The 26,285-nt window shown below is 41.9% G+C and overlaps 1 protein-coding gene across 2 annotated transcripts in view; it reads left to right on the top strand.

Annotated features, from left to right (window-relative positions):
• The window catches only part of CRHR2 (corticotropin releasing hormone receptor 2), a 141,474-nt gene that overhangs the window by 83,186 nt on the left and 32,003 nt on the right, over nt 1–26,285 (top strand). For both annotated transcript variants that reach the window (XM_027660632.1, XM_027660633.1), the window contains 4 exons: nt 2,362–2,468; nt 16,425–16,542; nt 20,958–21,111; nt 24,374–24,434. In XM_027660632.1, the coding sequence (XP_027516433.1) occupies nt 2,362–2,468; nt 16,425–16,542; nt 20,958–21,111; nt 24,374–24,434 (440 nt within the window). The remainder of the gene's footprint in view (nt 1–2,361; nt 2,469–16,424; nt 16,543–20,957; nt 21,112–24,373; nt 24,435–26,285) is intronic.

Raw genomic sequence — 26,285 nt, 5'->3', positions numbered from 1 at the left:
GAAGCAGAAGAATATTGGGTAACAGTAGAAGGTTGTTGACATTTTAGATGTATTGGTCTTCACGAGGGCGAGACAGAAAAGGCTTATGAAAGTGTTTTACATGAACTGAGCTTTGGCCAACACATGACTGATTCTGAGCACGTGTTTTTCAGCCCTGAAGGTGCCGTCTTCAATTCCACCAGAGATGCAGATTGCATGTAGGCTGGTGGAAAGTGATCTTTCCACCCTGTCAGCTTAGTTTTTCATAGGCACTGAGGCAGTTCTTGTTTCTATGATGTTTGAATTTGCTTTCAGGAAGCCTTGTTAGTGCCAGAAACTGAAAATATGAAAGTCGTGCCTGTTTCTCCTTCAGCATCAGTGCATCAAACGGGAGCTTAATAATTTTATTTTTCCAACTAGTCTTCTAATGTTTTGAACTATGCCCTCTTAAAACTTGAGTGAAGTTGAAACAGCGGTCAGGAGCTACAGGAAGGAGCTGAAGGGTCAGACTCAAAGAGCAGGATCGTTGTCCTGGGAAAAATGTTATCATCTTCCAGAAGATACCTAGCACTACATGAGCAATTCTAAAGAAAGTTCTTAGTCATATGGTTTAGTTTTAGGAAGTCTTGCAAGAAGTAGTGATTTGGATTCAATGGTGCATATGGGTCCCTTCTAACTTGAGATATTCTGTGATTCCATGACTTCATTAAGCCATACAGTTTACCAGGGCACTCCCAGAATAATACAACACTGCACAGGTAGGCACATCAGGTCAAGTGTGTTTTCCTTCCCTGTAAGTGTCCCTGTGTCTTAAGGATAAATAAAACTCATTGTGGAATTTGGATTTTGTAGGTTTGTTTTGCTGGGTTTTTTTTTTCTTTTCTCCTCGAGGCGATTCAAAAAATGGGCCCATGGATGGGGAAGTTTATTTTAGGGGATTTTATAATGGACTTAAAAATACCTTGCATGGTTGAGTCCTGTCCAGAAGCAGCACATTACTCCATGTGCTGAAGATACAGGCAGGTTTCATCACAGAAATGATTCCAAGAGAGTTTTTTGGCAAAGTGCTGGAAGATGCTATCTTCACAGAACAATGGAACAGATTAACTACAGCTGCTGGTTGTAGTTTCAGCCAAACATTCATTCACTGACAAATTCCTTTGACTGGAATAAAATGTTAAGGGAAATTGCTAGGAAAAAAAAATGGAAAAAGGAAGTTCAACTAAAATTAGAAAACTGGTGCCATTTGTAGGATTTTGCTTTTATATTTTTGTCACAAGGGAGGAAATGTAGGTGGTTAGTTTTCAAGGGTCTCGTTCTTCTGAAGGAGGACAACATCCCAAATTGGGGAAAGATCTGCTTACCCTGAAAAGAAACAAATGCCAAACCTAATAAATGAATATATTTTTCAGGAGGATTGGTTCTTTCAGTAGCAAACCTCTGTCCCCTTTTAACCAGCTTCAGTATTTATCTCAATAGTGTTTTTCTACTTCTTTCTATCCATCAGGGAAAGAAAGGAGTTGCTTCTCTTTTCTGAAACCAGCAGCAGCCCACCAATAAAAAACTTTCCAGCTACTGCAAGGCCAAATTTTTGATCATACCCCTAAATTCACTGATTTAAGTGGGAGCTCTTTGGTACTTAATTTTTTGTTTGTAGGATCTAGAACCTACCAATAATCTCCCCCCATCCTAGGAAACAGACACCAACACATGAAGTTCCATCCCATACTTGGGTTGCTGCTAAAAACAGTAGGATCTCTGGTTTGTCAGGCTCTCTCAGAACTGAAGGGACACCACCAGATTCCAGCTCTTCCTCAGCTGGAAGGATAAAGATCGTAGCTTGCAAGGAATGTCCCTCAGAGGAAAATCTGCCTGTATGGGAAGGCTTTATTACTTCTTCTTTCTGAATTTTTTGTATGAAAACCAAACCATTTGAACAGGAAAGTGGCATAACCTGGCTCATAAAGACCATGCTGTTTCCTAAGAAAATAGTGTTTTATTACTTTTGAAACTCTGAAAAGATGTGTCTTTGGTAGCTCTGTAGCCCTAAAATTATGAAGTTTTAAAATAGCATAATAATGAAAACAAGAAATCCTGATGAAATTGCAGGGAAAAAAAAGAAAAAAGAAACGAGGAGAAAACAACTTCTTTTGCAGATATTTGTAATAAACTGTGGGCAAATCCCACACTGAAACAACACCAAATCTGTACTTCTGTGCCTGGGCAATATGTTTGGTTTATATATAGGCATCAGCCCTGGGGCTATTATATCATTGTAAGGTTGAGAAAAGTAATTACTGTTTTCTAGACTGATTAACTGTTCCTTAATGTCAGTGCTTAGAGATTCATGCTGATTTAATCCTGTTATCTCTTTACCTCCAGAGGAAGTATGCGCTCCATTACAAGATTGCTCTCATCATAAACTACCTGGGGCACTGTATTTCAGTAGGGGCCCTTATAGTTGCCTTTATGCTTTTCTTGTGCTTGAGGTGAGTAATGTGTTTTGCATGCTTCTACCTTCCGTGGGTGACACTTACTGGGCTGCTCAAAGCCCTCTGATAACTCTGTCCAGGTCTGGAAAACTGGTCATGGCTTTGAGGCTCCCGAGCACATCCATGGTTTTGTTGACTAATGCTGTGCTGGAGCCTTCTGTGCATAGGAGCTGAAGCCTAAAGCTGAAGTTTGTGTTCAGGGAGAGAACTGTGCATGATTTATTGATGCAGCACAAAAATTCTGGTGAGCACAGAGTGCTTCATTAAGGGAAACCGAGATTTGAGCGTGTCGAGTTGTGAATTTTGGGGGCAAGATTTCTTTTTTTTCTTTTCAATGTAAGGCAGTGCATGATAACATGAGGCATTTTACATTCCCTGCCAGATAATGCCCAGATCTAAACCCAAAGGAGACAGAATGAAATCTTTCTATTTTGCTTTGGGTTAATTTCGATTTTTCTTTCATTAAAAGCTTAAAAGTTTTCTTAAATAGCAAGAGGAACATCATTAGAGGAGCTTAATCCCCACCAGTCCCCAAGAAATGATGAATGCAAATCAAGGAGACTGCAAAGAAACACTTCCCTGGCTCAGGGTGCAGAAGGGAGTATGGTAGGTCCAGTGGATATGTAATTGAAAATTAGGAATACAGGGAAAAGAGAGAGGACAGGAGGAAAGGAAAATTAGTGGAAAGTAACAGGTAGATGTGCATCAGTCATCAAATGTATTGCAGGCACAAAGCCTGAGTCACAGGGATATATTTTCATAGGGAGTGACCTGGTGGGTTATTTCTGCATTATTTCTTGGATTACCTGACTGGTATTTCTGTACTATTTGTGCTGTGTTGTCTAGAAGAGTTCAAATGAATTTAGAACCACCTCCACTGAGTGCCATGCAGTGCTAATCCTTGAGAGAAACCTTATTCTGACAGCAGAGGATTAACTGCTGTGGAGGAATTCTCTCCCTCCCCTCCCCAGGTTTACGACTTGATTATTGACAGTGACCTCAGTGAAAGAATTCCTGTTTTCCTGGAGTGGAGCGTCCCTACAAAGTCTTAGGCAAAGTTTTCCTCGTGAACATTCCTAACAAGGCCTTTTCTACTCACGATACAAATCTTCTTGCACTCCAGTATCTATAAACAGAATAATCTATGCTAATGGAAAGAAAAAAAAACTTTAAAACATTCAATGGGAACTTTTATGATGCATCAATTTAAACTTCTATTTCAAGCCTTCTACTGTGCATATAAAGCTAATTCCCATAGTGCTTGGAGACCTGAATTAATTTACACTGAATAAAGAATGCAAATTATTCATTGTAATTATATTCTCTGCTTTTATGCTGAATCTTTTATAAATGCTTGAGTAAATAACACAAAAACAATTAGATAAGATGGTATAAATGTATCCAGCTTTCAACACAGAAGTGGCCCAGCTGATGTATTTTAAATTGTTCTTGTGGTACTTAAACTTTGACTTTAAGATTTAAATTTTGCAGTCAGCTTCAGCATCGAAAACAACAATTGAGAAGCAGCAATTAAGCACTTTCCTGTACATGCTGTGAATGAAGATAGTCTGCCTTTTCAAATTCCCGTTGTATCATGCAAAAAATGTCCAGTGTCCAGCCAGCATTAACCAGCATGAGATACCTCAGTGTCTGTCGAGCCACATCTGCTTTCCAAAGTTCCAGAGATGCTCCAGTGAAGGCAGCCCAGATTCATGTTTCATTACAGGTTACCCCTATGCAAATTCTAGGTTCTGCACATCTTCATCACAAAGTGCCCCAAGAACAAATCAGTTTTGACAATCAATTCCAGTTATTTAGGGGTTTTTTCCCCCCCTGTTTTAGTTTGGGTGGAAGAAGGCACCTACTAATTGCGTGAAATGAGAGAATTTAGGTATTTCCTGGCAAAAAAAAAATACAATCTGATAGTTTCACATCTTGGCCCAAAGTGGGAATCTGTCAGTTCCTTTTTCCTGCCCCACTCCATCCATCCACCTCACTCCATGAGTGCCTGCTGAGGGTGAAGATAGAGGAGACCTCCAGGAAAACTCAAATTCTATGACTGCTCCATATTTTTGTGCTTCTCACCCACCACCTGCTTGATTTTCTTTAGCTCTGTCAGTGCAGGGTCCCAAAGCAGTGCTGTCTGAAGGAGGAGACTGGAGCCCTCCTGCTGTATTGGAACACAGCTGCTTGGAAGGCTGTGGGGTCTCCCACACTGGGGGTTTTAAGAGCAGGTGAAATATTTGGTTGCCATGGCAAAGAGTGTTGCTTTGGTGATCAGGTACTGACATGGATGTTCTTCTGTTGGAGATGAACTTCACCACTACTGCCCCAGCCCAGGGAGCTGCTGCATTGCTGGGAAGCTTAGTCCTCAATTGTGCTGAAGTGGGAAAAAACTGGATCTAGTCCCTATTATTCCAAATCTGTTCTATGTCTTCCTGGCCCCGGTTCTGTTCTTCCTCAGTTCTTTATGAAACCTTCTGTCCTCCATTCACAACCCACAGAAATGTTCTCCTGCCCTAAAATCTTAAGGAACTCCACACCTATTTTGAGGGTCAGAAGTCTCAGATGCAGCAGGAAGTAATGGAATCATCTGCCATTTGTGTCCATGAGACCCCCAACACAACTGGGAAGGAAGGAAAACTCAACCAGGGCCTCATTTTTGCTGTGAAGACTTATTCTAATCTCATTTTCTCCAGTTCTGTCACATATGAACCAATCCTTTACTGGCTGTGCCAAAAAATAAGCCTGTTAACATTTAATTTAGCACCTAAATAACAGAAAATGAAGGAGAGACCTTGCTTGTTGTTAGCACTCTGACTGAATGCCAATGAGTCATTGAGATCCTTCCTAAGTCAACATTAGTTTCTCAAGGTCTAAAGGTAAGAGGTCTTAAAAGTGCGAGGGCCATGCTGTGTTTACCATGCAGAACAAAGCAAGCTCACAAACAAAAAGAAATATGTTGAGAATAAAAAATGTAGAATTCGTGCACAAAGTGTTCTGTAGAAATGCACTGATCTTCAAGGCAGGATCTGGAGAGATTAGCTCAGGGCACATCCCATGTCATTGTTAAATGTGCCCACACTGCATGGTCTGTGTGTTCTCATTAATAGCCAAGGTTTGATCCATCCCACAGGTGCACACAGGCAGTTCCCACTGACTCAGCCTGATCATCCCATAGAATCCCATTCTCACACTGGTAAAGCAGGGGTTTACCATAGGAGGAAACCTGCTGTCAGTAATACCAATCAAGCTGAAGAAAAAAAATTATTAAAAAACCAACCAAACAAACAAAACAAAAAGATTGAAATGCTTCTTTTGAATCATATTTTTCCCTTATTGTTGCTGATAATTCAGAAACCCAAATTGCTGATAATGCAAAAACCCAAATAGCTTTGTCATGGATTTTCCCTTGTTAGTGTGCTGTTATAGCAGCCTCTGAGAGGGAATAAGAGTCCTTTGTAAAACTCCTGACTTGTTATTAAACAATGTGCTGGCAATGGCCAGCAGTGACCTGGCTGGATTCAGTCAGGAGATGTTTTATTTGCTCAGTGGTGACTGAAGAAGAAGTAGGGGACGAAAGGTATTTGTTCTGGGAAGCATCTAAGTCCCTGCTGAGTTTTGAATCCAATAAAAGGATGGTGCTGAAAGGGAGATAGGCTGGAGATTAAAAATGACATGTGCTTCTGCACGGGTTGCTGGACAAAGGCAGCTCTAAAAAAAAAAACCAATAAACCCACAAACATTGTCATAACATCTTTTGTCACTTGTATAGTCGTAATGAAAGCGAGTTGAGGTTTTGAGGGAAATTTTGCTTTCTTATTGCTTCTAAATTTACCTCTTTCTATTTCTCCATTAAAGCATCTGATTTCCCATAGCACTGAGGCAGTGTCACCATTCTTTCTTACAATTACATACAGATTTCCTAAATCCCACATATTATTTCTTCCCAAAAGATTGAAACATTTTTTTTCCTGAAACAACATAGCCTTTTTTTTTTCTTTTTTACCCCCTAACTATCTCCCAGGGTTTAGGAGAAGAAAATCTGCTTTCCTTTATCCTCCCCTGTTCCAAGCTTCTTTGAACTGCCCCTCGGTGTTCAGTCTGGTGTGCAGCTGGCAAGACTGCTGCTGCAGGCCTCTGTTGGTAGGAATGGAAGAGTTTGATTAAATGCTTTCTAGAAACCTGTCAGAAGAAATGCAGAGCATAAATACAGAGAAGGTTTCTTAGAGCAAAGTGATCTGACACCTATCAGAGCAAAAGTCTCTGATACCTAGAGACTGAGGATATACCCAGTGGGGAGGAGATCTGCACAGTTAGCACTGGTTTGCATTTAAAAGGGATGTGCTGCTTGGTGTGGTTAGAGTAGAGCAGGCTCCAGATCTCAGGTGCAATCCTTCCGTTTGTGCCTTTCTGTTGTGGAACAAGAGGAAAGAGCAAGTCCCAGGACAGGGCATCAACTGATGGAATTCACGAGCTCGTGTTGATGCTCCATGTTCCCCCCTCATCTCCCGACTCCCCACCCAGCTGAGTCAATTCTATTCCGTCTGCCACTTGAAATGGCAGAGCCTTCATTGATGATTCATTAATGGCATTTTTTAAACTTCATCAAAAATACCAGAGTGGAGCAGGAGTGAGATGTGTGCAGTGGCTGTAGATTTGGGGACAGCACTCACTCTGTCCCACCCTGCACCAGCCCACAGTAAAGTTCCCAAAGCAAGGCAGGAATGAAAATGAGGGAGCTGAGCTGTAAACAAGCACATATGCAATGAGAGGGTTGTCTCTGAATACAAAGCATCTGAAGTGCTTGAACTGCCTGAATCCACTGTCAAGTGTCTCATCTCGGCAACTCAGATAAAGGACAGAAACACTTTTCCCATTGATTAACCTCAGGCCATTGTCTTCCCACTGCCTTTACTCGCCCCCTCTCATCTCACATCTGTGTGACTTGTTCTTTAGACTCTTTGTGTAGAGCCTACCCCACACAAAACCCACAGAGAGCAGAGCCCTCGTGAAGTCCTGAAATAATACCAGTAATTAAAAGTGTGCCCAGAGAGCTGCATTCTTAAAATGTGAAAGGTTTCAAGAGCTGCATCTGAAACAGTGGTGTTGTGGCCTTGCAAAATGAAGGCTGCTGAGGACTGTTATTGCTGCCCATAAATCCATCACCACTCAAGAAACATTAGAAACTGCTACTTACAATCAAGGACAGTGTCAGTGCAAGAAGAAATGGGTATAGGCACTCTAGAAGACAGGCCTGGGAGCAGGTATTAGAGGGTAGTTTCCAACCCACAGAGCAGAGGGGTCCAGGAGCAATGCAGTAGAGAAAAAAATTCAGTTGGAGTTCAAAGAGAGCATCAGGAATTAATGAAGGGCTTTTACTTAATTACTTTCTTGACCTGAGGTTTGGAGGATCAGGAGGCCACTTCCTCTCCTGTGTTAGAAATGTGTTCCTACTGGTGTATTTCTGTTGCTGCCAAGATTTTGGCTATGAGGGTGTTTTTCTGGAGATGGACACTAACTTGTTTGAATTCTGATAATAGAACTGCTCTGTGCAAGATTTAGATTGATGTTGACTGACAAGGTAAAACTTGTCTGTGCTCTGTTCTACTTCTGATGATGACAGAATAGTTTTGGGAGAAAGCCTTGCAACTTTTCCAAGATTTAAGAGAAAGGAAGAAAGCAAAGTTTGGTCATTACAGTTTGGAATGTGAATCATGCTCAGGAGTGCAATTTACTGCAAAAAAACCCCATGCCTTGTGTCATTTCTGGAAAGGAGAAGCAGAGCAGATGGTTTCAAGCCAATATTTAGAGGTATATACTAAAAATTCACCTGCAGCTATGCAAGTACTAAATGGTTCCATTTCAGTTTTCATCCACAGAATTACCCATCAAGTTCCCTCATGAACTCCACTGTGGTTGTTCAGCACTCAGGCTTCTCCTGTTGTGTCCAATCTAAAGGATGACTTAGGTGCTGGAGGGTGTACAGAGAAGGGAACGGAGCTGGGGAAGGATCTGGAGCACAGAACTGATGAGGAGCAGCTGAGGGAGCTGGGGGAGCTCAGGGGAGACCTTATGACCCTCTACAACTTCCTGACAGAAGGCTGGAGCCAGGTGGAATTGGGTCTCTTTTCCCAGGTAACGAGTGGCAGGATGAGAGGAAATGGACTCAAGTTGTCCCAAGGGAGGTTTAGATTGGATATTAGGGAATATTTCCTCACTGAAAGGGTGGTCAGGCGTTGGGACAGGCTGCCCAGGGAAGTGAGGGAGTTGCCATGCCTGGGAGTGTTCAAAAGGCATGTGGATGTGACCCTTGGGGACACGGTTTAGTGGTGAACACAGTGCTGTGTGAACGGTTAAGCTCAATTATCTTAGAACTCTTTTCTAGCATAAACCATTCTATGATTCTTTGATCCTATGAAAGCTGCTGCTTCACATTACTCTGTTAAAACACAAGTGAAGTGGAAATTTATGTCACCCCCAAATGGCACACATACAGCCCTACTAACCTGTGGGCTGCCTGGGCATGTTTGGAAACAGCAGCTTCCTTGGGGAGGTGCCCAGGCTGAACCACTGGAAGCATTTCCTGAGGCACAGTGAGCATCCTGAGGCTGATGGATTTAGACAGAGCACAGGAATGACTATTTGGAAGGATCAGACTATATGGTCTTTTCTAAATTCCTGGACAAATACAAAAAAATAATTAAATATTTTTCACCATATTTTGGTGGAAACAAGGCCAAGGGGAGAGGCAGCATCAGATGCTCAGACTTTCCTCCTTGGTTTATCCACACAGTATCTGCAAATGTAGACAATAAAATAAGATTTGGTAATTGTATTAAGAGCAAAAAAAGCACCCAAAACGTAACCCCTGAATTCCCAAACTGGCAATTTAAATTAATTTTGTTTCAAAATTTTTTTAATTTTTGTTTAAATAATCCCACAGGTGGATTATGAATGAGAACATGGTGTGCACTCGTATTTCCCAAACAGTAGCTGTAAGCCAGACCAGCTACTATTAGCTCTGTGTCTGGCTTCTGAAGTCCTGTCTCTAATTTGTGCAATCCAGCAGCAATGGAAAAATATTAAACAAGAAAGTATTCACCCTTCCACAGTGTGGACTGATAACTACAACCTGCTGACCTAGATATCAGCATCTCAGATAAACCCTAGAGGTTTGTAGTCATGTGCTGTGCCCCTGCTACTCTAAAGCTGTTATGGGGCACTAAAACCTGACCTAAAACCTGACCTGCAAGATGTTTTCTGTAAAAAAGAAGATACTTTACAGCCCTGTCTTCTCTTTGGTTCAAACATTACTGACAAATGACCTCTGTTTAACAAAACAAATTAGAGCAGAGTTCTAAACCTTTTTTCAGCCGTCTAAACCACGGTCAGATGCTGCACTAAGCGAAGTCATCTTTGTCATTCCTGTGAAAATAACAGGAATTTTCTCCATCGGAAGAGCTGACAGCACAGTCAAGGTTGGAGCCTTGTTCTTAGGCTGGAGTATCCCGTGACTGGGTTTCCATTAGCCCTTATTTAACCACGTGGCTCTCAGGGCAACATTACTCTTGCAGGCTGATGAGGAGCAAAGCCAGGCTGATGGAGTATCCCACAGTTATCCACACTGTTCATGGGGAGTTCACAGAGGTCATTAACCCCTGTCCACCGTCATTCCCAGCCAGACACTGGCAGTGAGCACAAGCAGTCTGGGGCTGTCCTGGGGCTGTCTTGCCTGTGGTCCTCTTGTGTGTTGTGTTGACTGCATCCTTCCAAGCCCAGGAACATCACTGCTGTGAGCCTCTGTGTCTGAAGCAGGCAGGATGCCCCGTGTCCTGTGATTAAAAACTGACTTGAAGGCAGGAGAACGAAGCTTTGGAAAAGACTTAGTGGAGCACAGATGGTTCCACAGTGGGTTTATTTTTAGGGTCTCTGCACATCCTAAACACTAATGGAAGCTCCTGCTTCTCCTCTTCACCTGAGCATCTCACTCCTGTCCTTGTAATAAAGCTGTTATTTTCTTCCAGGCTTTCATTCTTCCCTTGAAACTGCCCCTTGCATTTCCTGTGGGAATATTTATATTTCCCCAGGCAACTGCCACCAAGGAGCTGATTTTCCCTGCCAACCTCTCCAGCTGCTTTTCCCATCTGTAGGCATTAGGAGTACCAGAATATGTGCACTGATTGAACATGAGCACCATGAGAACCTCAGGGAAGGCTTCGATGCGGATGAAATCAAATAGGCCATGACAGGCACAGAGCCTGGGAAATAACTTGCTGTTAGGTATTCTTCCCACTCCAAGCCATTTATGGCTTGTACATGTGCTTTGCCTGCCCTAGAAAAGACTAAAGAGGGAAAATATTTTTTTTTTAAGTATTGTCCACGATTCTCCTTCTGGCTTGCTCAACAGTCATGGAATGGGAAGGACTCCAGCAAAGTGCACTCCTATTTCTCCTATCAGATGTTTGGAGAGAGGCTTTGGGACAGCAGTCTTAATTGAACATCATTATTAATGGAATACTACATGAATTAATAGAAGGTTTCCAAGCTTCTTTAATAAAGTTTTCATTTGCAATTATTTTTATGCAGATGATTCTACTAATTCAGCGAGCTTCCAGCCACGCTGGCACATTATTATAATTGCTAATGTTAATTGTTTATGTCATGCTTTGAATCAGAAAATAGTAGCTCTGCACATCCCAGAGGAAAAATACCACTGTATGAATAGAGTGAGAAAAAAACTGATATATAACAGAAAGCTGCTTTGAGTTTTACCAGGGTTATTTATAGATGTCCATTTCTGAATCAGCGAGGCCGCCTCTGCAGAAATAGTTAATAAGGGTTTTTTTCTTGCCTTTTCAGATTTCATCATTTCTCAAATCAAAAGAATGGGTTTTCTAATTCTCTGCTTTCTATGTTGAATCATACAATTAGGGTCATTTTGTGGAAATATTATCAGAGAGTCCTCCCTGTAGCAACAATCTGAAGCTCTTTCTGCCCACCTTTGACTCATGCTGCCGTCAACTGCTGGAGAATTTGGTTTGTTTTTTTGTCTTTGCTGCTGTTGTTCCTAATGTGGCACCTCTGACACCTGCACACCAAGCAGTTCAGGGTGCTGGTGCCAGGTCCACCACTTAAACCATGTCCCCAGGTGCCACATCTACACATTTTTTGAACACTTCCAGGGATAGTTATTCCACCACTTCCCTGGGCAACCTGTTCCAATGCCTGACCACCCTTTCAGTGAAGAAGCTTTTCCTAATACCCAATCTAAAACTCACCTGGTGTAACTTGAGCCCATTTCCTGCCCACTGGTCTGTCTGAATATGGAAGTTCTTATGTCTTTGTCTTGTGGCTTCAATCTTTAAGTCTCTTGTGACCAAATTGCTACAACCTCTTTTATTCTTGCTTCCATCTTTGGACTCATGCACCAGGGAAGAGTCAGTAGAAGAGTCCAGCCAAAGCTCTGACCAACTTTTTTTTTCTGAAAAGGATTAGGGTAGGAAGGAAATACAGGAAAAGCCTTTTAATGGAAGCCCATAAGCTCAGTCTGTCGTGTCTTGTCACGTGCCAGCCTTCAGGATATCTGGGATGGTGATTTGTGCTGCTGTTCTTGGAATCTGGGAGGCACTTGCACCATTCAACACATATCAAGAGTTGTAAAACAAGTGGAAATGGCATAAATGATGTTACCTGACATGAAGATGAATATGAAGCCTTCTATCATCAGGTCTTTCAGGCCAGGGGGCTCTAGATGGCTCTGTAACTCACAATTTCTTCCTAGCAGTGCTCTAATTTTGTCTGAAGCAGCAGTTCAGCCCTCAGTCCCCTCATCTCTCATTTCTCCCCTCCCTCATGCGGCTCTCTGCCCTCTTGGGAGGCAGCTCTCTGCTCTCTGTGCTCTCATTTTTCCTGATGTTGCCACTGCCACAATCCCCAAATCGAGATATCTCCCTACTGAGGTAAGAATAACCCCAAACTCCTTAGCTTCTCCATTTTGAGGGAATTCATTCACTGTGCCTCTAGGAAAGCTCAATTTGCTAACTTACAACACAGTTTAATGTGTTTTAAATTCCACCTCCTGCCAGTTAGGATGTGATGGGAATGCCTTTCCAGTGCTGCCTGTGAGGGCAGTTATTGCTGTTCCTGGAGCACAGGCTTGCTTACTTTTCCACTCCATGGAGTGAAGCCAATAATTAATCAAGGAGAAGGGGACTGTGGGGCCCATTGTCACAGAAGACTGTTATGACTGTTTAAAGGTTCAAAATGGGACAGGTCATTTTCATGAGTAACAGGAGTATTTAAATTTAAATTAAGGCTTATAAATTTAAGCTACCATCCATCTACCAAGAGCCAGGTAAAGACCTGTGGAGGACAAATTACCCCTATGAGTCTTATGAGGTTTTTTTCCTCAGGCTTTGCGATAAGTATGACAATGTTGGCTTTGTCCTTTCACTGTAGGTTGTAGGTCACCTATTGCTCACTAGTTTTGTTGTCCCTCAGTTTGGGACATGTCCTTCATTCACCTCAGACTGCAGCCTGGCTGCACAGATAAACTCTAGGCACAGGTTAAGCTCCTGAGCCCTGCAGAGCAGTCACACGTGAATAGTGCCTGAATGAGGGAACCCTCACCTCAATCAGGATCCCTCCAGATTCTTTACACATGCTAAATTACAATAATACCACCCACCAGGAGTGCCTGAAAATGAGAGCAGCTTTCTCAGGTGGCTGCCAAGAGATTGTTCCCTTGTTACACCGAGTTAACTGCAGCCCTGCACTGCTGTGCCCTGCAGCCTCCACACACTCCATTATCCTGCTGTTCCTCCCTCCCCTGTACGAACCTGACAGTCATTTCTCAAGCTTTCCCTGCCCTTGGCTATGAATTGCATTACTGCCACTGTGATTTCTGTGCTGGTAGTAGTTAGGAGACAGAAACAAGGAGAAACCATGGGCTCTGGGCTCTTTATAAACAAAAACAAGCTCTGAGTCTCCAGTTGGGACTCTTACTGAAAGAAAAAGGAGAGGGAAAAACAAAACAAGTGAAAAGGTTAAAACCATTCTGTGCCTATGGTCACATCACTGCCTAAGCTGTTTAGGAAAGTCTGTGGCACTTTTGGACATGTCTCAGCCTCTTCTCCATGGCTCTGTTAGTTCCAAAGACTGAAGCTTTTTAGCAGGTGAAAGCACCTATTTACCATCTGAGCCACACACAGTGTCTCCAGAAGGGAATGAGGTGATGCTGTGAGGTTGCTGGTATCCAAAATGTGGTTTTTGCTGAAGGTAGTGGGACATGGGAGCCAGATGCCCCTGTTTCATGCCCAAAGTCAAGGCTCCAGGCTTCATTTTGGTCCATTCCAGCTGCTGGCCGCATTTATGCCTTACCTAATTTTACCCCAGGAACACACCTTCCCTCAACACATGTGGCTTTTTGAAAACAAGCAGTTTTGATCACAATTATCTGTAAAGATTGGAGGTTCCCAATACAGGCCAGACCCTCTTGCTCTGTGTCCTCCACAGACATCACTAAAAGGTTGAAGAATACAGACTGAGGGGCAAAGAAGAAAAACCAGTGGGAACCAACAAGTAGTAAAGAAGGCAAAGATAATGTAGCCAATAGATAGAAACATTGGATCATTAAGATCAGAAAAGACCTTTGAGACCATCAAGTCCACTGTGTTTATCTTAAGACACATAAGAAAATGTGGTTTTGATGGCTAGGACACTTCTGCAAGGAAAAACTTTGTTTATGATCTGAACCAAAAAGTCTGCAACTATTTATCTGATTCTCTTTGCCTCTGTGTCCAGTCCAATGTCCTGCTGTAAATCCTGTGGGAATAAGATTTCCTCTAGCCAGATTTAGCAATGTTCCAGCATATGGGATGATTAAACTACATCCAAATGGACACCTGCAGCAAGGGATTTTTTTTCCCCACTCCTTTTTCTTATCCTTGTCAAGAAATACATTCAGCTGGCAAGTATGCTGGATCTGTTTTGTTGTTAGAGCTCTCAAAAGCAATTAATTTCATGTCAGTAACTCCACAGTTTGACCTGAATCTCCTTAGTTTTAGTCCCCTGCCTCCCTCTCCCCCTACAAGCAGTGTTTCAAATTCATCCCATTATCTGCTAATCCTTAACCTGAGTAAAATGTGTAAGTGAAAAGCAGCTGCAGGACATTATGTGCAGAATGATCAACAGAGTGAGGACCTTATTAACATGTTTCAAAGCCTGCCCAGAGCCACATGGATTCCTGGGGTTCAACATGAGCAGTAGCTCTTTGCCTCATCTCTTTGAAAGCCGAACTGTGAGCCTTCATTTTGTTAGAAGTGAAATTTTCAAAGTGAGACACGTGTCTGACATGCTCCCTGGAAGCACAGGTTGCACCAAGAGCATCGTTTTGGGGGTTTGTAGCTTAAATAAAAGAGAATGAATCTGAACAGCTGGAGATTTGTTTTCCAAATTGACTCTAGTCATGAGTCACCAAGGCTCTGAAAACCAAATACCAATTTCATACTTGCTGAGTTGTTACACTTAGAGACTATTTTAACATTGACTTAGTAGGGTTATACCTCTGAGCATCTCTCTGTAAGTATCTCAGATGTGTCTTCTACTTATTTTTTTGCTGGATTGCCTGAAATCTCTGAGGCTGAAGGACATAATAGAACTGCTTCTAACCCAGAGACCGACTAATTTAGTCCTGGGAAAGTGCAAAAACTGTTTTATGATAGGAAAATAGTGTTTGTTATTAAGAAAATTGGTTTGTTTGTCATGCAAAAGACCTGAGGCAGCAGCAGAGTTGGTTAGTGGGTTATGCCTTTCTTTTTACTGTCACTGGGGTGAGCTGCAGTCAGTTCCAGCTGAGCAGGTTTGAGAACACCACTTTCTGTGTCCCATGTTATCTGACAGCTTCCTTGGCAAGCAGGGAGACTGATACAGCAAATTCTGAATCCCAGGAAATGCACTGGCTGTTTGAACCCTTATGGAAGTGATTTTCATAATTGGAGTGGTTTTCCTTTAGCTGAGAAAAGATCATTTAACTGAAGACTCTGCAACTGCAACGCTGCAACTTGGCACTTGCCTTCCTTTACCATTTCACAAAGAGTGAGAAGGGAAATGCTCTGGTCTTGAATGACTGAATCTGTAACGAGTAACTCTGTCTCACTTCAGTGATACTTTGGTTTCTGGCATCCTCATCATGCACTGGCTGCCTCCTGGAGCCATTTCCAGCTGCAAACACTAAGATGTCCCCTCTTTTGTTTTATGGCACTGTGTCCCAGCTTACTGTAGCTCTTATTTTACACTGTGTTCATATTTTACATTGCATTTGAATGGGAGCTGGAGAGGGACTAAAACCAGATAAAAATATTTTTTTGATGAAGGAGGATGTGCAGCTCTACCTTGTTTTAGAAAGCTTATAGAGCCAGCTAAGACCAGGACTGAAACCAGGCAGTCTGTGCTCTCCTATTGCATTAACTTTGAACCTCACACAGGGGAGCCTGTTCAAGAACTAACCAAATGTAAACTATTCCAGCTTTGCCACTCCAGTGCAAATATTTGTCACCAAATGTCCTTTTGTGAGCAATTCAGCAGCCTCCAGTGCAGCCTGGTGGTTCAGGGGCTGTCCCATCAACTCGAGTTGTTCTAGAGATAGAGGGGAGCAAAACCAATAACCAAGGATTAAGTGAGCATTTGAATATTTGATTTTTTTTCCCATTGATCTTTGTTTCATCTGCTTGAATTGATTCTTGTCAAAGGGAGCTCCTCGTGTTATCAAGACAAATTGTTGTACGTCGCTTTGCAAGAACAGTTGAATCTCCTGTTTCGTGCTGTGAGAGAGGGACTGGAGGGGGATAAAGCAGGAGGAATTTTGCAAGTGACCAGAATTAACTTATTTTATGTAGTTATTAATGTGGATATCCACTGTGTGTGTTGATTTAAATGCATTTCCCTGTTTAGGAGTATCCGATGCCTGAGGAATATTATCCACTGGAATCTGATCACCACATTCATCCTGAGGAACGTGATGTGGTTTCTGCTCCAAATGATAGATCACAACATCCATGAAAGCAATGAAGTAAGTGCTTGGAGGCAGCATCTCTCTGCCATGGACTTTGGGAGCAGGCAGAGGTGCTGACTTTGTTCAGCTGATAGAAATATTACCAAGGACACTTATCCACAGGCTCAGAGTGGCTTTCATGCAATTTGAAAAAGATGAAGAAAATTTAAATTACCTTAGATTTGCTAAATTTCCATTGATTTCCTCATTACTGAATATCAAAGGGGATTTTTAAAGTAAAAATCCTGCCAAAAAGCTTCTGTCATCTCTTCATTGACCAGAGATGCTTTCCAAATGTATATATTGTGAGACATAATATTGTGTAAGACACTAAACGTGGTGGTTCCTGACCATTTTTGTCAGAGCATCTTGCAGTGATCTGCACCTGTGTAGGGAAAAAATTCATTCCAGAGGGCAACAACTCCATGAACAGGGACAGAAATAATTGATTTGGCTGTTGAGGCTCTGAGTCAGCTACTTTTTCTGATGACCATGGGACTCCCAAAAGATGAGAAATAGGGCCTTAAACAGTACAAATTTTGTTGTTGATATATTTGTGGGGGTTTTTTTACAAAATTCCATTTTTCTGTTAATCCCTTCTTCACCATACTGGCCTTGAGGATGAAGTTCTGGGACATGGACTGCATCCTGCAGCAGCTGCTTGCCACTGGAAGAGGTGGCTCATTCCTCCAAGGACCCAAACACTTCAGCTCCTGCTGCTTCCTTTGCACTCCCTCTGTTCCTTTTCTTGATCCCTTGGGGAGGACTGAACTCTTGGGAACAGAACTCATTAAACTGGCAGAGAACTAACCCAGACATCAGAAAAGCAAGGAGGAGTTTCCTCCTGGCATAGCTAAGTCAGATTTCTAATGGGTGGTTGGGAGTCAGAAACAGTTCAAGGGGCCAGACAGATCCACACAATAAAAAAAATGGGAAGGCTGGAGGCAGAAAGAAGTGGGGCATCTTCTCTGCATGGCACTGAGCACTTGAGAAAAGCAGCACTGTGGTCACCATGCTCTCATTTCTCTCATGCTCTGTGTTATTTCTTGTTCACTCAAGTAACTCTCAACTGCAGATGCTTCTCTGAGTGAATTAGTCCCTGTGTAAGTACAGTAATCACAGAATGATGGAATGGTTTGGGTTGGAAGGAGCCTTAAACATCAATTAGTTCCTACCCCCTACCATGGGCAGGGACACCTTCCACTAGCCCAAGTTGCTCCAAGCCCCATCCAACCTGACCTTGGACACTTCCAGGGATGGGGCAGCCACAGCTTCTCTGGGCAACCTGTGCCAGGGCCTCCCCACCCTCACAGGAAATAATTTCTTTCTAAGATCTAATCATTCCCTCCTTTAGTTTGAAACCATGACCCCTTGTCCTGTCAAAGACATCAAGGTAATTCCTCTCCCTCTTTAGTCACCCAGCAGCCCCAGTAGTACAAGGATTTCAGAGTGGAATGAAAACATCCACTCCAAAAGAAAAAGCATTTTTCTTTACTTTCTTGGAGAACAGCTCTACATTTCCTTGAAAATTAGTCCTTTTTGATGGTCCCTTGGTAGGGTAGTTTGCTGTTCTCTTTCTCTGGTAATAATTTTATAGCCAGGTATTCTCCTTTTTGGGGATGTCCCCTCATATTTAGCTCCATAACTAAGAAGAAAGCCTACTGCAAACACACACCCCCTTCATACTCTCTGTCTTTGGAAAGCAGATGGACTACAATGCCTATAGACTGTGAGCTGGATCCACAGCTGCTATCAATCATGGCTCCACTGGCCCTGTAGAAATGGAAAACTACCCCAGGAGCCTGAATATCCATTCATTTGAATGTCAATTGGGCACACTCAGCATCCTTAATTAACTTTTCAAATGTAAGATTTGACATCTCAACTTCAATCCCATTCTTTGGGAAAACAAATAGAAAAATCATTAGTACCTAGATAAGGAGGAAGGCTGTGCATAAATCTCTATTATTATTCATTCAGATGCTCCTTTGAGAAAAATGTAGCTTCTATTAATTCAGTGTTTGCTTTGTCTGTGTTTCTGACATTCTCATACTCCAGAAGATGGTGGTGTGGGAGCTTTAGGGACAACAGTTTTATGCTGAGTGACTTACTCTCATGACAATGCTGCAAATCTTAATACAGATTTTTACAGTTATTTAGGAAAAATCTGTTGGAGTCAGGCATTCAAATGCCTTTAAAAATGTAACCACAAATTGCCAAGGAAAATAAAACCCTGCAAGTATTAAGGACATGCCCCAGTTTTCATTAACTTATCTTTTCTCTGCAGTCTTTTTGGTGCTTTGTGCAAGTCTGAATGATAACTTTATATTTTTGTGGTATAACAAAATAACGCCACGAAAATCAATGGGAACAACATCTTTTATGCTGGCTGATAATGTGATCTCTTCTGTGCTGATCAGTGGAGATTAAATAACACAGACACAGAAGCATCAAGGATTCAACATCGAAATATTTTGCATTAAATTATAGTGCTTATAAATAAATCAAGAAGGGGAATTGCTGAATATATCTGCAGCCTGGTGGTGGATACATGTGGGGATCAAGAATCCTCAGTCAAATAAACAAAATTAGTGAGTTCAGCAAATTGGGTTTATTATTCAATAGTAATAAATCCACAATATTCCAAAAGGGAATTGCTCAAAATTTATTTTATTTTGGTCTCCTACGGAAATGTTGCAGAAGGAGATCTCCCCACCACTGTGTCTCTGTCTGTATCTGTCCCAGTATCTTCCCAATCCAGTTCCACTCAGTTCCATCACAAGAACAACAGGCTCAGATATAATTATTTTTTCAAATTCTTCAGAAAATGGGTAGCTCTGGAAGGACAAAAACTGTGTAAATCTTGTAAGTGAGGGAGAGAAGTGAACAAGAGTGGAGACACTCTATCAGAACATTTTCATGGGATTGAGGCCACAGGGAAAGATTTAATTCATGCTCATACCTTCAAAAAATCAAATGTGAGAGTTAGGAGTCTTACTACTTTGGGGGTCAACCAGTAATGGAAGCAAAATATTTATTTTTTTTTAGTGAAAGAAAAATGTTCATTTGTTTGTTTGTTTGTTTATGGCTTAATTTTCCTTTGCTCAAGCCAAAATGGGAAGAAAAAAAAAAATTTGGTTTAAACAAAATCTTGAGAACAGAATGGTTTATCTTTTTCTGAATTGTTTTGGTTTTTAATCCTATTTTAAGGATGGAGTCAGACCACATTTGAAATATTAATGAAATAATACAGAAATGAAAGCTTTAACACATCCAAAAGATTTTTTTTTATTTCCATTCAATAAACAAATCCACAACTTGTGAATGGGCTGTTGCTTTGCAGCTGTGTCTCTTGCCCAATAAATTCTTAGTCTCCAGAATTGTGCTGGGCTTGATGGGGAACCTGCTGCTCTGTCAACTGCCTAGAGACCATCCACACCTCATGCATATGAGGGCTGAACTAAAACCAACTGAGGATCAAAAGTTGCAAATACTCCAGTAGAGTTAATTAAAAGTCTGGAGAATGGTGAGACCAAAATGACACCAGTGGTGGCAGTGAACACAGGTAATTAGTGTCCTGCTCAGTGTGTGCCTGGTCACAGAGACATTTTCCCAGACCTCTGTGTGAGAACTGTGGAAATTGCCATCGGTTCCTTGTGATTTATTGATGGGATATTACCTCCTGGAGCCTCTCTGGAGCTCATTGTGATTCCACAGCTGTGCTCTCACTGCACACTCATTTGGAGGAAATGCCTGTATTTATGCAATGAGCCTGACCAAAAATTCCTGTTGGGTTTAAGGCAAAATTCAGAGGTGAAGTGTGACGTGATGTGACTTACAGAATAAAGCACAAATGGCAGGAACAGAGGAGATAAAGTGACTGATAAAAACATACCTTTAAAGCACTTTTTTTTTTTTTTTGCCTAAATGTTAGTGGTGCTCCTTCCTTCAATGGAAATGAAGCAAGACTGTGACATTAATGTCTGCCTTGTATTTGAATTGCTCAGCAGGTGGGTTATCCTGCCTCAGATATGCAGATATTTAGATATTTAGACTCTCATGTCATCTTTTGATACAACCCTAAGGATATGGCTGTGCCTCTGGAAGATCATCTGTGTTCAAATGAGCTGCTCCTCTTGTGTCCTCGCACTGCTTGGAGGCCGCTGGTGTGGATTTGCCTTTGGCATGTTAACTTTCCACACATTTAGATACAGGAATTCCTGCATATCATGGTCAAAGCAGCCTCAGCAGACGGTCACAGATGTAGCTGGGAGTCGCCAACAACACCCAAGATATTATGATTCCAAGTCACAGGGAAAATCTGTGTCCCAGGAGTGAATTCTCCCATTGATTTTTATGGGGATTACGACATACAGAATCTTTTAAATGTTCTCACCATAATTTTAAAATACTCTCTTCTGTTTCCTCTCCAGCCCTGGTGTCGATGTATTACCACTGTCTACAATTATTTTGTGGTGACCAACTTCTTCTGGATGTTTGTGGAAGGCTGCTACTTGCACACTGCTATAGTGATGACTTACTCCACGGATAAGCTGAGGAAATGGGTCTTTCTCTTCATAGGATGGTGTAAGTGACTTCCATGGTTAAAATGGTGTTATCTGATGGTACCTGACGTTAAAGTGTTAAAGACAAGAGCAGCAAGAATAAACTTCAAAAATCCTGCTGGGGCAAAATCTGACATTCAGATCTAACTGTGTCAAAACAACGTGAGATCAGGTTTAGTTCTTCACTGTGGTGATGATATAAAGCTAATAGGCTATCACCTGATTTGGCTTCATCCTTGGAGACCTGGTGTTCAGGAAAGAAAGAGAACTCCCAGGCTCAGCCTTTTGGAAAGGCAGCAGTCCGTACCACATCCCTTTCAGACCACATCCCTTTCACTTCAATCAGCAAAGCAGTGACCACAACCCCTCACACACTGCTGTTCAACGCAGTGTGAAGCAGAAGAGGCACTGTCCATGCCCAGTGGAACACTCAGTCTCAAGAGACACTTCTAAGTGGGGAGCTGACTAGAAGAGAAGCCTGATTACCTACCAGTCCAGCTTCACAGCTGTCTTTTGGACTGTTGAGGGATTTGTTCCTGGAAAACAGCTTTTAACAAAGAGTCCCCATGTCATCTCCCCTATGGCAACACAGACTCAGCTTTGGTAAGGCCACCTCTGGGATATTGTGGTCAGTTATGGTCTCTTAGGTCAAAAAGGGATGTGGAAAAACTGGAGATTATCCAGTAAAAGACTATCAAGATGTTTAGGGGTATAAAAGACATGATATGTGAAGTGAGTCTGAAGGAGCTGAGCCTGTTCAATCTGGCAAAGAGGCAGCTAAGGAAGGATCTGTGAGGTACCAAGAATGATTTGAAAGATAATTACAAAAATGAGGGAGCCAAATTCTTCTTGATAATTGCAGGTTTTATAAGAAGGGACAACATCCACAAGTTGCAGACTGGGACATCTAAGCTGGGCGTTAAGAAAACAGAAAATGTATCAGAAAGTGGTGCAACTTGAACAGATAACTTAAAAGCTGTGAAATCTCTGACCCTGGGGGTATTGAAAATTCACCAAGGCCGAGACCAGGCTGGCGTGGGTTAGTGCTGATAGTTCTGCTTAGGGCAGATAATTGGAGTGGGTACATTCAGAGGTCCTTTCCAACCAACATCTCCATGTTTTGAACTTTGACAGGAGATGTTTGGCAAGACAAGCCCTGTGCAGGCAGGTTGTTCACTTGAAGGCAGAATCTGAGGTCAGACAGAGCTAGTGAATTTGGCAGTTCTTTTCTGCTGAAAGAAGAAAGGTGGAAAAAAGTCATCAATATTTTCTGTTCTGAAAGTAGGAAGACATTTTGTTCAGAAAATGCCTCTCCCTCTCAGAATTGTGCAGAAGTAATTGAATTGCAGTTCTGAGGGCAGAGACAGCCTTTGAGACAAAATATGTCATTCAGTCCAAAACAAAATGGGAGGAAAAAGAGTTGTAGGAGAAAAAAAAATGTTTATGTGGGGAATTGATTCAAATTTTTTTGCCCAGTATTTTTCAATTCTGTCACCAAACTGGAAAATCAGCTGCTTACACAGCTCTCACGGATCCACAGACTGGTTTGATCCATGGTGTTTTCCCTCCCTACTTCTCTCAGAGCCCTGCTAATGCAGGAGTGGTGTGAGCTGAATATACCCTTTCTCTTACCCTTCTAGGCCCTTTCTGGCTCTGCTCTGCCTTCTCATAAACATTTTTTTACCAGTCTCATTCTCAAATCCCTGTTCTTCGTTTCACAAGGGAAAGTAAAATATTTTCCTCCAGAAGAAAGGATGTGGCTGCATTTTGTCTGCTCGTGCCTAGCAAGAAAAGTGGGGGGAAAAGTGCACCAGACCCTGTGAGTCAGTGGTGAAAAAGGTGGAAGACAACACAGTCATTTGAAGGGCACGAGAGCCACCAGGGATGGTGGGACAGGAGATCAGAACTGCTCTTCTTGCTGTTTACATATGACCACTTGCAACTCAGTCCCGCGCTTTCTGTGTTATGGTTCTCTTTCCACGGTGCTTCATCTCTTTAAAGCCTCCATTTCCCACAGAAAGAGGCAGCAAAAGGGAGATTCAAAGGCAGGGTCAGAGACAAGGCCACGTCTGCTCCTGCAGGAGGGTTTAAGTCATGTTGCTTCCACCAGGAAAGAAGCAGATACTAGTGAGGGTCGCTGAATCTTGGCCTCTGCCCATGCATCCACCTTAGAGTAGCACTGATTTCAGAGGGACATGAACCTGGGGTTTGGAATGAGGGATGGAGCTGGAGGTTGTCTTGTTTGGTTTTTCCTGAGGCCACAGGTTTAAGGGGAAATGGAGAGGGAAAACTCTCCTCCTCCACTTTTGACATCAATCCAGTCCTCGTCTGGGTGAAAAAGTTCCTGTTTTCCCCAGGAGGTCTGTGTCAAAAGGCCAGTTCTATTTTTTCTCCCTCAATTCCAGTTTCCTGCTCCAGCAAATGCCCTCCAAGCCAGTTGGACTGTGAAGGCCTAACACAAAACAAGCACAAGGGCAAAGCTCTGGACATGAGCTTTGATACAAAATCAGAATTGGAAAACAGAGGAAATGGCATTGCTGGGACATTAAGTGTGCAAATACACCTCATCTACTACACTGAGGAGCATGACAGTAACACCTGCTGGGTACAACAGAAAGCAAACCCCAAAAGCAGATCCATGGCTTTGACAAGAGCTCATACACACACACACAGAGAGCATATTGCACATTGTAGGGAGTAAGTCTGTAAACTTAAGAGCAGTTGGATCCTTTACAGGGGGGAAAAATTAATTCTGATATTGCAGGATATCAAGATAATCTTTCTTATAATCCTATTTCATAGAGAAGACTGAACTCAAAAAGTTACTCAAAGTTTCAAAAATGTGCTTCATCCAAAGATCCCAGTAAGTTTCCAAGTTTCCTGGAGCCTGGGAAATAAAAACCTAAACACCCACCCCCAAGTACTGTCTTTAAGATTTTGCTGTATCAGCTACAGGAAAATTAAAAGTGACCAAAATTACCTTTAAGTCAGACAAAATTGTTCTGGTCACTTCTATAGAAATATAGGTATATATTTGTGTTTGTTAATATTTTTATTAACTTTTCTTACTGCTACTAAAATTTTGTTGAGACTATATTTTTTTTTAATTTATACATTAAGAGATCTTAGCAATTGTGATGTCTCAAGGATACCAAAATAGGACCACCTGTACTTAGAGTCTTCCAGTTCATTAACTCTCTCCTCACACAAATCTGAATTTACTTTGGGACCATAGATGCATCCAGCCATCCATGATTAACTCCTGGTTTTTTTTGCTCCTGCAGGTATTCCTTGTCCAATCATCATTGCCTGGGCCATTGGCAAGTTATATTATGAAAATGAACAGTGAGTGATGTTAATATTTGTGTTACATTAATATGTGTGTGTAAATATTAATATTAATGTGCAAGTTTCCTGCCTGTCATGCCTGATTTCTTGCACATGGGGATGGAGAGCTTTTGTGCTCTAGGAAAAGTGTCCTTAAAGAGCTGCCAGCTCTGATCAGCTCCTTTTTCCAAGGACAGTTTCCCGGGGGATCTCATCCACTAGTTCTTTAAACAGCTGGAAGTTCCTCTTCCAAAGACTTTGCTCTTTGCCACAGTGTTTGTCCATTTGTCTTGACCACTGGGGAAACAATGTGTCATTGCCCCCTGAGGTCAGACCCAGCAAACTGGGCACATGCAGAAAACGTGGACTCTCCTGCAGATTCCAAGACTCTTGGGGACAGCCCAAAATTTGGGACAAAATGGGGAAACTCCTCTTCTTCATCCGAGTATCCACTTCAGCTGTAACTTAAGGTGTTTGGAGGTCAAACTGGGATTGAAGTTGTGTAGCTCATCATTTGAGTTGAAAAGCTCAAAATAGCACTCAGGAAGAATGTTAAGAAAATGCTTCAACCAACTTCCTAATTTTTTTCATTTTTGTACTTAACAGAGATCGTTTTCTGCATAGTGAGGCAACTTTAATTGGTACTGTGGCAAATATCCTGTCTGGGGTTTCGAAAAATATGGCAACTCTGAAAAAAAGCACTGTTAAATCTCAATCAAAAAATCCCACAAAAGTGATTAAGGATTATTGTAGTAATTTCACTGATGGGCTGTTGTTAAGGGGAAGAACATCAATAAGATCTAATTAACAACAGTGATAAAAACAGTGGTGGATTTGGTTATACTAAGAACTATCAGAGAACCGTGAAGAATATTAATTAGTTCTATTCAGTAGAAGTGTGTTTACATATCTCAGTCTTATCAGAACTGTCTTCCTAAATTGTCCCCTTCAATATTTAGGGAGTGTGTGTTTGTTCTTCCAGAGGTAAAAAAAAAGAAAAAAAAAAGGTTAGATGGCTTTTATTTCACACAGATGGAATGAAACTTCTGATGCATCAAGTAATTGTCAGTGATTTAAGTTTCTCTTTTTGGTTTTAAATAAATGTGCAGTGATGATTTTATTACAGGAGTAACGGCTTGTGTTGGATTTAAGGCAAGACTTCAGATGGCAGACAGTTTGCAATATCTCAGCCAAGGTCCCAGTTTGAACAGTTAGACTGTAAATATGAAATATTGCTAATCAAATGCAGACATATATAACCTCACTGGCAGATAACTGTCCCCTCACTATTACTCACCCGATCTAATGGGTATATTAGGAATATTTAGATTATAGTGTAATACATCTGGTTTACAGCCTAAAGAGATGAACACCAACCTAAAAAGCTGCTTGCCTTTTTTTTTTTTTCCTCCACTACCTACAAAAGGAGCTTGGAATCAACAAAAGGGATCAGCTCCTCCCTGTAGAGGCCTGTGTTGTAGAACTCATCTTTGGCGACAGCCTTGTTCCCTCAAACTGTGTAAATACACGAGGCTTCACTCTGTGTGACTTTGGTCTAATACTGGTCTCCAGAAAATAAATGTCAGCATTTTGGTCTTCCAGCTAAATTTAAATTCCAAAGAACAGGGAGCAGACTTTGCCCTGGAACCTCATCTGTGCTCTACCAGCTCTGTTCCAAATTCTTTGCTGACTTTTTCTAGCCCACTAAGTTCTGCCATATGCTTCAGTCTCCTTCTTATTAGTCCCCCTGCTAGAATCCTCTGCTGGAGCAGCCAGTTTCCCAGAAACTCCTCTTCTAATAGCTCTTGGTACCATGAGTTTCAGGCAATATAAAATAGTTCTCCCAAAATACCCTTCAAAATCTTCTCT

This window comes from Corapipo altera, unplaced genomic scaffold (assembly GCF_003945725.1).
Source record: "Corapipo altera isolate COAL_440 unplaced genomic scaffold, ASM394572v1 126, whole genome shotgun sequence".
NCBI classification, from domain to species: Eukaryota; Metazoa; Chordata; class Aves; order Passeriformes; family Pipridae; genus Corapipo; species Corapipo altera.
Note: the sequence above shows the minus strand (reverse complement) of the source record. Positions and strands in the feature narration are given on the sequence as shown.